Here is a 13,074-nt window from a genome sequence, read left to right as displayed (position 1 = left end):
TGCTTTTGAACTTAGGTGTTGAAGATGACTCCTGAGAATACTGAAGACAGCCAAGAAACCAAACGGATCATTGAACAAATCAACCCAGAATTTTTATTTGAGGCATAAATGACCAGGCTCCAATTATCATACTTTGGACACATTATGCAATTATACCTAATGTATGGAAAGGTGGAAGCAAAGTAGCAAACCCATTACGGTAATAATATCCTGTATCCTCTACCTATAGGTTACAGAAATAAATCCAACTGATTTCAACCGGGTTTATTATTCCCATATTATCTGTATTAGAACTGCGGTCTTCAGAGCTGGCCTCTTTCAAATTTAAGAACCGACTCTCCTCAAGCTTTCAAATATTGGGCCACAATGTGGATGGGTCCCGCTCGACGAACTGGGCTCCCCAAAGTAATTCTGAAAGGAAGTGGATTTGAGAGTTGGAGGCGCGCACGGAGCGAGTCCAGCGGAGCGTTAGTCCTCCTAACCCTCCGCATTAACTCTCGTGTTTCTTGCGCGATGTAATCGGCCAGAAGAGAAGCCGCCTCGGGTTACAACAACGCAACGAAAGGTAACTGGAGAGGTTCCGCATGTGAGCAACCTCGTCAGGGGAGCCTTTGTGCCCCCCCCCTTAGGTCCCCTCCGCCCCGAAATCTTTAATTGCAAGACGTCTTTCCCCCGTTGACCGGGGTCTCCTTTTCTTTCCTTTTCTTTGCCTTCCTCTGCCTCCTCCTCCTCTTCCTCCCTTGCACACCCACCATCTACTTTTATGCTTCCCACACCGGCGCGCGCTCAAGACACCCACACACCCCACCACCCGGTCCCTTTTCCAAGCGGCCGGCGCCTCACTCTCGCCTTCGGGTTACGCGCGAAAGCCCGCCGGTCTTTTAAGCGAAGGGCAAGGTAAGGGCAGGGCGGCAGCATCCCAGTCCTAAGTGGGCATGTGCAGAGCTCGCGCGCACATGCTCACTGGGACCTCGTGAGGACTTCGGAGGGCACGTTCCCTCGAAGGGAAAGCGAATCGCGCCTTTGCCGGCTGCGGACTTTCAAGCCCGAGCGGTGACGGCTGCCTTTAAGCGCCGGGAGGCTCCTTCGCTCTCTTCTCTCCTCGAGCGCCGGCGGGGTCAGGGAACTCGGGCGGTGCCAGACGCTCAGCAGCAGACCGAGGTGAGTGGACGGGACTCGGGAGCCCCCCCCCCGCTCCCCGCTTCCAAACATCCCCGTCTTGTGTCCTCCCCCCACCTCCCTTCCCGCCCCCGGTGCCGCTTTTTCTTCTGCAGGTCCTGGGTTTTGCGAAGCGCCTCCGGGGAGCGCACCGGCGAGCTTTGCGCGCATTGGGGCACTTTGGCGAGCGCACTTGTCGGAAAGGCGATGTTTGGAGGCGATGCGGTCAAGCTCCCGGCCGAAGGACTCGGGGGGGGTCTTCACTCTGCGGGCCTTCTCCTGCCCTGGTGACGGTATGCGCGCTCCATCCTCCGCTGGGACATTATTTTGCGCGTATTTTGACTTGGAGGTGGGCGGGGGTGGGTGGCTGGGGAGCTTATTAGTTTGGGTCCGGTGTGGTTCCCGTCCCGTCTTTGGAGAAGAAGGGGCTCTTCTTTCCTTCGTGCCGCCGTTTCTTGTCCTTGGTCAGCCTTCACCGAAATGCCCATCCAAACTTTCAGCAAGTGTTGCGTCCCAAGTGGCGTTGGAAGATTTTTTTTTAAGGGGGCTGCCAGATCGGCAAGCAAAGGGGTGGTAGGAATGTCCACTCTTCCTTTCCCCTAATCTTGTACACTTTTCAGAAAGTTTTTTTTATTAATTTTATGAGTCGTTTGCTAAAGTGGCTTAACTCTGTGTCGCTGTTTTTCAATGTTTTCCAAAATGTTTTTTTTTAAAAAAAAAATCCAAAGTGAATGTTTTTTTTTTTTTCTTCCCCTGGGTAGATTTTTGTTTGTTTGTTTTCACTGTGGAAAGTTTTCTCAGCATTTTGAATGGGTTTGCAGAAGATATAATAAACCTATTGTGTTACCTTGAGGAGGTGAAAATTGACTCTTAGTCCATATTTCTTTCTTTCGGGCTAATGGATTTCTTGGGGATGGATGCTTTACCAAAAGCTATGTGATTGTATGTAGGTGTGAGAAAATAGCCAATTTAAGGAAATGTACACACTTTTGATGAAACAGATATTCCGTGTATTTGCCATGTGAATAACTGACTTTATTTTTCTGTCAATCTTTAGACAGATCAATGTTCGTAATATTCCTCTTTTTATATTCTGGATGAAGTGTTTTGAGTACATTAAGTATTGAGAGTTCACTAATGGCCTTGTAATTTTAACAGCACTTTAATTTTAAAGAATGAATATTATTGAAGCTATAAATGTGTCCTTGGGCATCTGCTTGAAGTTTTTAATGTATGAACTCTAGTATTTACTTCAAAGAACCCCAGGAAAAGAACATTTCTCTTTAAAATATGAAAGTAAAATTGAAGTGAATGGCAGCTTGCCCGTGTAATACGGTTATCAACAAAACACAGATGCCTTTTGTGGTATAAACGATGAATTTTATTTTACCTTGGGCTCTGATATTTTAATCTGTTTTTCGTGTTAAAATCATTTTTGCTCAAAGCATAAAAAGAAGATTGAGTTTTGTGGGATCCTATTCCAAATAAAATTCAATTTGGGATTCAAGTATGTTTAGAAGAGTGACAAAAACCTGCCTAAAAGAAGATTTCATTAGAGATCAGAAGTTGATTTGTTTTCTGGAGCAGAAAAATCAGAACAATGTTATACATTTTGAATGTGATATTAAATACTGCTGCCCCAAGAAAGGCTTCTGTAAGAAATAGTGATCTACAGGTTTTGTTGGCTAACAGATATTTTTAGAGTAATAAATTTGAATGTTATATCCTGTTTGCCTCAAAATTAATATGGAAGAATCTGAAGCACTGCTTTTTATAGCACTCTTAAAAGATTTGGGTTAGATTCTTGACATAAAATTTTGTATTGAATTTAATATTTTCTCTGGAATTTATTTCTTCAATACAATGGGTTTATCCGGGTTTAGTATGCTTTTGTATGCTGATCTTGTTTCAACTTAATAATAGTTAAATACCGTAGTATATTCTAGATCTAGTTTCTCTGGATAGTTTTACTATGTGTGCTTAGTTGGTTGATTTTCTTCAACTTATGCTGTATCACTGGCACATGTTATTTTCTTCACCTTCTTATTTTTAAATCTGTAATTCTGTTGACTTTTGTTTTGTTTTAAACATTTGGTTTTTTTTCTTCTTAAAAGTCTCTGTACCCAAGTATCATATGATCCATTTATAGTTACCTTGAAATCTTAGTTGTTAACAAGCAATAATATATGTTCAGGATGTGCTGTGAACACTTAATGTGTTGCACAACTGAACTTCAGAGGCGTCATAAATCAGCTATGCACAACTGCTGTGTTTCAAAGTGCTGTGCTTCTTGTTCAGTTTTACCATATTTCCCTTCTTGCTATTAAATTTCTAAAATACGGTGTTGACTGTAGGAATCTTTACCAGAATACCAAAATTTCTTCTCCGCCAAAGTTCAAGGAATTTTTCATTTCATATAAGGCCGAACTTGGAATTGCTTTCTTAATGATGTAGAGAGAAAAAAACAAAGTATTTTTTAATGTGAATGTTCATTATCTACATACTTCTGCAAAACTGCCTTAGAATGATTCTGTATTCACAAGTGAGCACGAATGTATTAACTATATCGTCGCAAGGGGCAATAGTAAATAGCATTTTAGCCAAATAGAAGTAATATACATTCATATTACACTTTTATGCTTAAAATTAATTGATATGTGGAAGGATAGCATTCTAGTCTAGTTACCTCTATTAACATTGCAGTCCTGTGGGATTTAATCTGAAGTAAATATAAACAGAAATTGCTAAATGCTTGAAAGATTTGTGCTTAAGCCCTCTGAATAAAATATATTTAAAATCTGCACTGGCCAATTTATATTTAGGTGTGATAATTGAGAAATATTCTAGAAGAATTAATGTTGATCAAGTCTACTATGCTGTGCAAATTGAATCTTTAACTGACCTGGTCGTGTGTATTATCTGTACACCGCCAAGGATATCAAACCACAAAGTGATTTGGTGATGCAACAATGCATCACCAAATGCATTGGTAGGATTCCACATCCCTACTATCCACATGCATTTATCAGAGATGGAATCTAACACAGAATTGATAAATCTGAAAAAGACTTCTCATATTGTTTAACAGTCAACTTCATCTTCTCTCACACTGATTTTTCTTGGATCCTCTTCTGTTCCTCACTGCTAATTCTTCCTTGACAAAAATCATCCAGTTGCTTATATAACAAGGCTTAGACAAACAAAGTTTACTGCTTAGAGCTCTAAATGTTCACTGGTTCAATAGAAAGCCTTTTCTTATCTAGGCTCTAATAGGAATGATAACAGTATCCTATATAAAAAAAGAACGTGCTCCTTCTAACTTCCTTAACTACATTCCTCACACCAAATTCCCCCTACAGGGCCATTGGTTTAGGTAATGGAAAAAACCCTGTAACTGGGACCAATGGATAATCAGACTTTTGAGAGACAGATTCATCCACTTGTGCCAAGAAACGTTCCCTTAAATGCATTAAAGTTTATAGCGGTAGACATTAGTATCTGAGATCTGGCCTCTCTACTTACAGTCACAAATTAATTACTTTGTGATCTGATTATAATTCCCATTAAAACCTCTCCTACACTTTTTGTGCGGTATAGGTGAAACCTGAAATTATTGTTGATTAATCTTTCCTATAATCTGCTTCTGCAGTAAATTCACAAGCATCTTAATAAGAATTTTGTTGACAGAATTTTATTTGGAAGGAACACGGTGTTTCAAAGATATATGGAAATTAAAGAATGTAATTGTAGCCATAGAAATATATTTCCATCCCTATAATATGTTGCATAAGTAACTATAAATGAACTTATTCAACTTAATGCTACAAGTGAAACTTAGTGAAAATAAACATAAATAAAATAAGTTTATGTCCTATTTAATTCAACAAAATAGTTAAGAATACATTTGACTCATTCCTATTAAATTCAGTACAGTTAGTTTATGCCCTCTGTTTTAAAAACACAAGCATAAAATATAAGCAGATTTTTTTTAAAAAAAACAGTTTTATTTTGAGGAAAAACATAAGTAGTGATTTATTGTTGATTTAATTTGGAGTTTTGTAAAGGAAATTCAAAATGTCATCTTCCAATTTGGGTGGATAAATGGAATAATAGAAAATATATAGGGGTTGTATTTTATTGTTTTATTGGTTACACTTTTAAAAAATACTTGATTTGTATGATAAGTATATTTTGCCCTATAAAATCAAAAATATCCTATCAAGCACATAATGTTTCACTTCTGATTTTGCGGCTTCTTTTCATTTTACAGCTGAAAGTGTCTTGTAAATAAATACGAATTCAGACAAGGAATGATCTTCTAAAATGTATAGATAGTTTCTGTTATATTTCATACTCATTTCTTTTCTTTCCTTATCTTTTTTTGTTGAAAAGAGAGTGCCCACTGAATAAGAATAAGATTTGGAACTAAACAAACAAAGCAATTAAGACAAATTAAAACACAAAGAAGAGAACTGCTCTTTTCTCTTTCATCTTCTTCCTTTCTTCCTTTTTCTTTCTGAAACGAAGTCTTCCCAGGCCTGCTTGATCCTTGTTTACAATTATTAGTTCAAAGTTCCATTAATCAAACTGTGAAGATGCTGCTATATATAATCTTTATTTATAGATCTTAATGCTTCTAATGATCTTTAACAAACACCCTGTTTTAGTGAGGTGTGGATAAATCCCATAATTAAGTGATGACTGTGCCTCGGAGGCTTAAAGCAGTTACCAGTTGCAGAAAGACTTCGGAAAGACTTCTTATTGCAAGGAAATGAAGAAAAACAACTTTTGAGAAGTAGTTTCTTTCTTAAGAACAAATGTGTTTAAAAGGTTATGGCTGGCTCTACAAAACAGAATTGAATTGAACTCGATTGCATGGATGTAAATAAAGGCTCTGTGTTCAGCAGTAGGTGTGAATGATGCCACTTATAACTTTGATAACTTCAAAGCAGAATTTAAAAAAATAATAGTCCAGTAACATTTAATTGGGGACAGATGGAAAATATTGGAGGAGGTGAACTAGAGGAATTTATAACTAGATTTACAAATATATATGCTTACTAACATCTTCTGCTTTGAATATATGAGATGGGTTCTATAGCTTTTGTTGATTATATACCTTTTGCCATAATTGTGCCCTGAACTTATGCTAAAGAGACTTCTAATTATGCTAATTTCAATAGATTGTTAACAATAAAAGATGGCAGAGGAAAAACTACTGAAAATTATCATAATTGGATAGAGTTCCATTGGTTACCATATTTAAACTTCAAAGGTATTTAAAATTGGGTAAGCCAATCTCCACTCCATTCATCTAGTGTATATAGTTTTCATTTGTTTCTGTTGAACAATTATTTACTGTACAGTACTTTATTCTTCTTTACTATGCGCTTATAAACAGCATACAAGAAGAAAAAGAGGCAGTTTTATATAAAGAGAGCAATTAATGCTATAATTCAAAAGTTTTGAATCAAGTGGATTGTAAATGCTTAGTTTCTACTATAGAAAAGACCTATACAGCAAGTTACTATTCTGTTTGCATCTTTGTGCTTTAGTTTTTGAAAATGGATAGAATCCAGTGAAAGAAATGAGTTTTTAATAACAACTGAATTAACAGGCATTTAATTAACAAAAGTAAACAGTACTGTAGACTGCATGTTTGCAAAGCTTTCCACTGTAAACACAAATTATATTACAGCCATAGCAGGATGATATGCATCTGAATCCCATTGTATTAATTTGATTTTAATGTACCCATTAGTTCGCTAAATTCTACCCAGTTCTCTTCTACTCTAGAAAAAATGGTTATAATTTACGTACTAGTCTCAACACAGTTTTAAAACCTATTAGTCTAGAATAGCTACACTAATACAAAAAACATAATCTCTTATTTTTCTGCAAACAAAGAATATGGTCCTTTTATTAAATTACCATTACTAGTATATATGATTCTTGAAGCCTATTTAATTAAAATCAACATTGCTACTGTTTCATTTTGTACATGTTCTAATGTACATGGGAACATTACATCTAGGAAAATTCCATTCTTTCAGAGTATATAAAACAAAGCTAAAACAAATATTTTGCTTATCCCTGCTGGCCCATTAACTTTACACATTTGTTGTTCTAAACAGCTACGCCAGTTTTCTTTTCTATTCATCCATGCATGCTGCAAAAACATTTCATCAGCTGCTGCACGTGCCCCTATGAATATACCAGAAATTGCTTACTATGGTCTTGACATGTGTCTCTTCATTTCAGTAAAAAAAAAAGTGTACAAAGAGTTCCTAGCAGAAATATACCATATAAAGTTGTGGTTTTACAATTTGGATCCAAAAAAACTTACATGTTGCTCTAAAGATAGATTTTGTCTTTTTATAGAAAGTATCTTATTTGTATCAGAACTGCTTTTGGCATTAGCAAATTTGATATTGCGTGTGGTGAGGTGGAGTGTACATATAACAATAAACAACAAAAATACAACTTCCAAATCCAGAATACAAATCAAACATGTTAAAAATACAAACATAGCAGATAATTATTTGGACCAATGAGCTTTGAACAATCTTACAAAGCTACTGAATAGTCCCTGAATTTTCTAAGCTTCACTTGGCATTGGACACGTTAAGGTAAATGTAACTATATACTCACACCCCACAGATAATTCATTCAATATGAATAGATACACAATGATCTGTAAAGAGGGTAAGAGTGGATAATATTTATTAAAATCACCAATGAGTTGTTCTCTTGAAGAGAACGGTGAACATGCAGAATCCTTCTTTTTATGCTATTGATAACTCTCTTGAAAAGATACAAAGCTCATTAGCAATGAGCTAATAATATGGAATAATATAAGTCCTTTTATCGTAACATTTAAAGTGCAGGTAGTTCTCGACTTACGACCACAATTGAGCCCCAAATTTCCGTTGCTAAGTGAGATAATTGTTAAATGAGTTTTGCCCCATTGAATGTTTATGTTTTTAAAATTTACACGTGGATTTGAGAGGAAAATCTACAGAGGTGCAGGATTTTTTAAAATTTCATAACTATTTCAAAAAGAAGTCAGTACAAAAAAAACCATTAAAACTGTTTAAATCATTTTAAAATATCTATCTCGTTTCACATATATTTCATGTTTTTTCTCTTTTCTCTTTCAATAGGAAGTAATTTTATCTGTTTTCATTCTTTTGCCATTCCTACAGGCTATACGAATGTCCGTATCACTTTATTAGAATACATACAAACCAGTTCCTGAAGATTAAAATCCATATTTTTTCAAAAACTAATCCTATCTCGTGGTCTTGAAATTTAATCTTAAAATTAATTTAACAATATGTTTTGTAGAGTATGTTTGTAGACTCAGATCTTGGCAAGTGGGCTCAATTGCTTGATTTATACTTATTTTAAAATAAATGTGTAAATGCATGATGCTGAAATGTGCTGGAAGTCACTTTACAGTTTTTCAAAGGATGAAAGTGTAAAATACTTTTTTAGAGGAAGCTAAATTTAAATGTGAACTGGTTCTTTTACAATGTGTTTGTGACATTCTTTTTTAAGTTGCTGAAAATTTTGGAGGTGGTGTATACAACAAACAAATACAGCAAGTTATACATGTAATGTACAAAAAGTCAAGCATTATACACAATTTATTTTATAGATTACATTAAATTTTAGAATTGTTTGCTGTTTTCTTTTCAACACTGCCTTGTTGGTTATATGATCTTTGAGCATTCTTAAGTACAATAACATTTTCTCTTTAAAAAGTTAGTTAATAAAATTAATAAAACATAATATGATTGGTCTGTATCGCCTAATTTTTGATACACCTTAAATATAATTATATGCAGTAGGCTCATTCTGTACATACAAAACAAAGAATCCTTTGCTGAACTTGCATGTTTTTTAAAAATATATCATGAGGAACTGCTTATTTGTCTAAGAAACTTAATCCTAATTAAAACCATTTCAGTCAAACAAAGAACATGAATTAATCGATATAATTCAAAAGTGAAGTAGTTTCTTTCCTTAAGTTAAAGTCTCCTTTACCTTATGAAATTGCCTTGTCTTTTGTTAATTGGTGTCCTTGGTTAAAATAGAACAGTGTTAATAATTACATTTGAAATGGAAAGCTTTATGTCTTTTCTAGAAATAAATAATGAGCGCCTGAAAGTTATTAAATAGTACAAAATCTTTGGGATGATGATATAATTTAAACACTTAGATATGCATAAGAGAGCTTGACAAAAGGTTGGGAAGAAAACAGGCTTCAGTTGTGTATACAGTTACCTTGGCTTTTGTGAAATGGACATTCTTTATCCTAATTTCTATTCTGTGTTTCCAGATGTTACACCAAAATGAACTGATGGCTGATAGAGAAATCATAAATAAGGAAAGAAAAGTAAAATAAAAAAAAACCAGGGGTGGAGGTGGGGGGCGGGGGCTTGTGGTTCTCCCAGTATTGTTGGATTGCAGTTTATTATCACGGCCAGCATAGCTAGCAGCAGTGGTGAAATGTAAAATTTGTTACTACCGGTTCTGCGGGTGTGGCTTGGTGGGGGAGTAATGTGACTGAGTGGTCGTGGCCAACTTTTTTTATTTTTTTTTACTTTTAAAGTCATTTTTTCTACAACCTCTTTGGCTGTAAAAAAAAATGCTTTTAAAAGCCTCTGACGATCAGGAAACTCAGCTGGGATCGTCAGAGGCTTTTAAAAGCCTCTAAAAGCCTCTGATGATCTCAGCTGAGCCATGCAATCATCAGAAGCTTTTTTTTTTACTTTTAAAAGCATTTTAAAAGAGGTTGTAGAAATTTTTTTTTTTTTTAAAAAAGCCTCTGATGATCGCGCGGCTCAGCTGGGCATGGGAGCGGGGGCAGGGATTTTTGCTACCAGTTCTCCGAACCACCCGCCACCATCACTACCGGATTGGGCGATCCGGTCTGAACCGGGAGCATTTCACCCCTAGCTAGCAGTCAGAAATTATGCATGTCATAATCCAATAAAACCTTCTTAAATTCTCCACAAATAAAAGAGCTGTTCCCCCCCCAGCATCATTTATTCCATAAAAAAGTCCTGACTTATTAGCAGATTTATTTATTTGTCTGTCTGTTTGTTTGTTTATTTATTAGATTCATATTTCTGCCCATCTTAAGCAACTCTGGGTAGCTTACAACAATAAAACCATTAACTGTAAAACAATCATAAAATGATAAAATAAAAATCCTGCACAAAGCAACACCTTAGAGATTGATAGAGGTGATGTGGTGTCACATATTTGCAGGAAGTGTATGCATTGCAAATCACATCATGAGAAGAACGAGGCACCTGGGTCCCTGTCATTTGTGGGTTGCTTTCCTTTGTGACCTAATGAGAACATCCATGCCTTGCATATGGACTCTGTTTACATTCATAGTGTAACTCAGATTATGCCCTGTGAAAGTAGCTCCTACTTCGATATGGATACAGTCAAATGCTTTTTCCATTCTGATGCACAAGGATTGTTTTAATGGGATCCAAGAAGACATTGGAAGCGGAGGTGGTATTCAGCAGGTTCTGACCAGTTCTGGAGAACCGGTAGCAGAAATTTTGAGAGGTTCAGAGAACCGGTAAATACCACCTCTGACTAGCCCCGCCCCCATCTATTCCCTGCGTCCCAAGTCCCAGCTGATCAGGAGGGAATGGAGATTTTACAGTATCCTTCCCCTGGAGTGGGGTGGGAATGGAGATTTTACACTATCCTTCTCCTGGACTGGGGTGGGAATGGAGATTTTACACTATCCTTCCCCTGCCACGCCCACCAAGCCATGCCCACCAAGCCATGCTATGCCCACCAAGCCATGCCCAAAGAACCAGTAGTAAAAAAAATTGAATCCTACCACTGATTAGAAGTATGATCAGAGGGGTAGCTGGGTTGCATCAAAGGGAGTCAGGTTGGTAAATGGTTAGGGTTTAAGATAAAGGTTTTTACTGGTAAGTGGGTGGGAAACTTTTTGTGCTTGATGATAAGATGGTGGTATGTGTATAATAGGGCAAAACTATCTTAGATGATAGATAGACAGATGATCTATCTTAGATAGATAGATAGATAGATAGATAGATAGATAGATAGATAGATAGATAGATAGATAGATAGATGATAGATGATAGATAGATAAATGATAGATAGATATAGAGAGATGGTAGAGAGATATAGATAAATGATAGATGATAGATAGATAGATAGATAGATAGATAGATAGATAGATAGATAGATAGATAGATAGATGATAGATAGATGATAGATAGATAGATCACACACACAGATCACACACACACACAACATCTCTATCAGTTTTTAACTTGGAGATGATGTTCTCTTGTATCTTGGTTGGCGCAATAAAAATCGTTTTAGCCTTTCTTTGGAGTGGATTTCTTGTTATAGTCTATCTGGTGGATCTGACAATCTGCCATTTCTAATAATGGAACTCTTATCATATTTTTAACCACTATCAATAATACTGAGTAGGCTTGGATAATGTTCATATTTCATATCTGTTTTCCAGAATATTTATTGCATTAGAAATGCAAGATTCTGGTTATTATCTTATACCAGAGTGGTATTCAGCTATCTCAGAGTCAAACAATGTGACTCTGTATGGTTTACAAAAAAAGAATAAACAATAAAGTCAATAATAGTCAACCTGGCTTATATTCCAGGATGATTTAGACCAAATTTTAAAAAATGTTCACAAAGGACAGGTTAAATATCAGAGGTGTATGGATTTGAAAATTGTTCGAAGAAGTGCTTCAATGAACCTTGCCCAATGTATCGCTTGGTTCGAAAAAAGCAATATCTTTTTTCACATTTCTTTGGACTAAGCCTCATTTCCCAGTGACTGTACATAGGCATGTCCATATAACTTTCTTGGCAGTGTCTCAGAATTGGCTTAAATTGGTTTCTGGATTGTTGATATCCTAGTCTTGCTTATATAAATCTACAGACTGTGGGAAGATGATCTTCTAGGCATTTTGGCTATATGATGGGGTCCTGCTTTACTTTTTAAAATTTTGTTGGCTATGTTTCCTATTTATATTCTACCTTTCTAACTATGTTTTACTATTTATATTGTGCTTTTCTGCCCTCCAAAGGTATTTAATAGTTTTTTAAAAAATAAAGAGAGATGCAAGTTAAAAGAAGCTCTCTTGTGTGAATAGAAAACATAAAAACTAATGCAGCACCTCCCATCTACATTTTCTTCCAGTACTTCGTTTTTCAAACAACCTGTCCTAGCAAGTCCCAACTTTCAGGAGTAGCTTTTGGGGGGGGTGGATTTTATTTATTTGTTAGAGTTATATTCTGTCTTTTTTTTTTTTTTTTTTGGTTAGAGTTATATTCTAGAGTTGTATTCTATATATTCTATATATTTGTTTGTTAGAGTTATATTCTGCCTTACTTTAAGATGTCAAGGCAAAATATCTAGCAAAGATCATCCTTTGGTGGGGGGGGTGAGTCAAAAAATCAAGGTGGTTAACATGACCTCATGACCACATGATCAAACCATGCATGACAGACATAAGAAAGATGATGGGGCTTTTATTGTCTGCCATCTTGACCTTTTTCCGGTATCAGATCCCCATGATATTGTTGTGACCAAGGCCCAAGTAGGGATTACCAAACACAATTCAGTCCTCAACAAACTTATTTTATTAAAACAGCTGAGAATTAATTCGTTCTCAGCTTAGTCCAAAACAAAATTCTTCATAACCAGTCTGTCGGCCTTATCACCAACCTTTGATGTCTTTGGCAACCTGCCAAAGGCTTTTCTTGACAAAAACCCACAAAGTTCAAGAAACACTGACAAGAAGCACTGGAATCAACGTTGCTTTTCTACAAAGAACCCAACGGCTCGTTGCTGCTCTTTTAAACCTTATGGGAGTG

General features: G+C 36.2%; 1 protein-coding gene across 4 annotated transcripts in view; it reads left to right on the top strand.

The window, feature by feature from the left end:
- Positions 1-313: 313 nt before the first annotated feature.
- EYA2 (EYA transcriptional coactivator and phosphatase 2) overlaps positions 314-13,074 on the top strand; it is a 123,183-nt gene continuing 110,422 nt past the window's right edge. The window contains exons 1-2 of one of the 4 annotated variants that reach the window (XM_087889119.1): positions 653-897; positions 1,275-1,451. Coding sequence is in view for 1 of the 4 variants with exons in the window: in XM_034413847.2 (XP_034269738.1) it covers positions 764-897 (134 nt within the window). In the remaining 3 variants the exon portion in view is untranslated. Of the gene's footprint in view, positions 566-612; positions 1,162-1,274; positions 1,452-13,074 lie in introns of those variants that run through there. The other 3 variants (XM_034413850.3, XM_034413848.3, XM_034413847.2) reach the window with 3 other exon arrangements.

This window comes from Pantherophis guttatus, chromosome 3 (genome assembly GCF_059756535.1).
Source record: "Pantherophis guttatus breed Tessera chromosome 3, ASM5975653v1, whole genome shotgun sequence".
Lineage (NCBI taxonomy): Eukaryota > Metazoa > Chordata > Lepidosauria > Squamata > Colubridae > Pantherophis > Pantherophis guttatus.
Note: the sequence above shows the minus strand (reverse complement) of the source record. Positions and strands in the feature narration are given on the sequence as shown.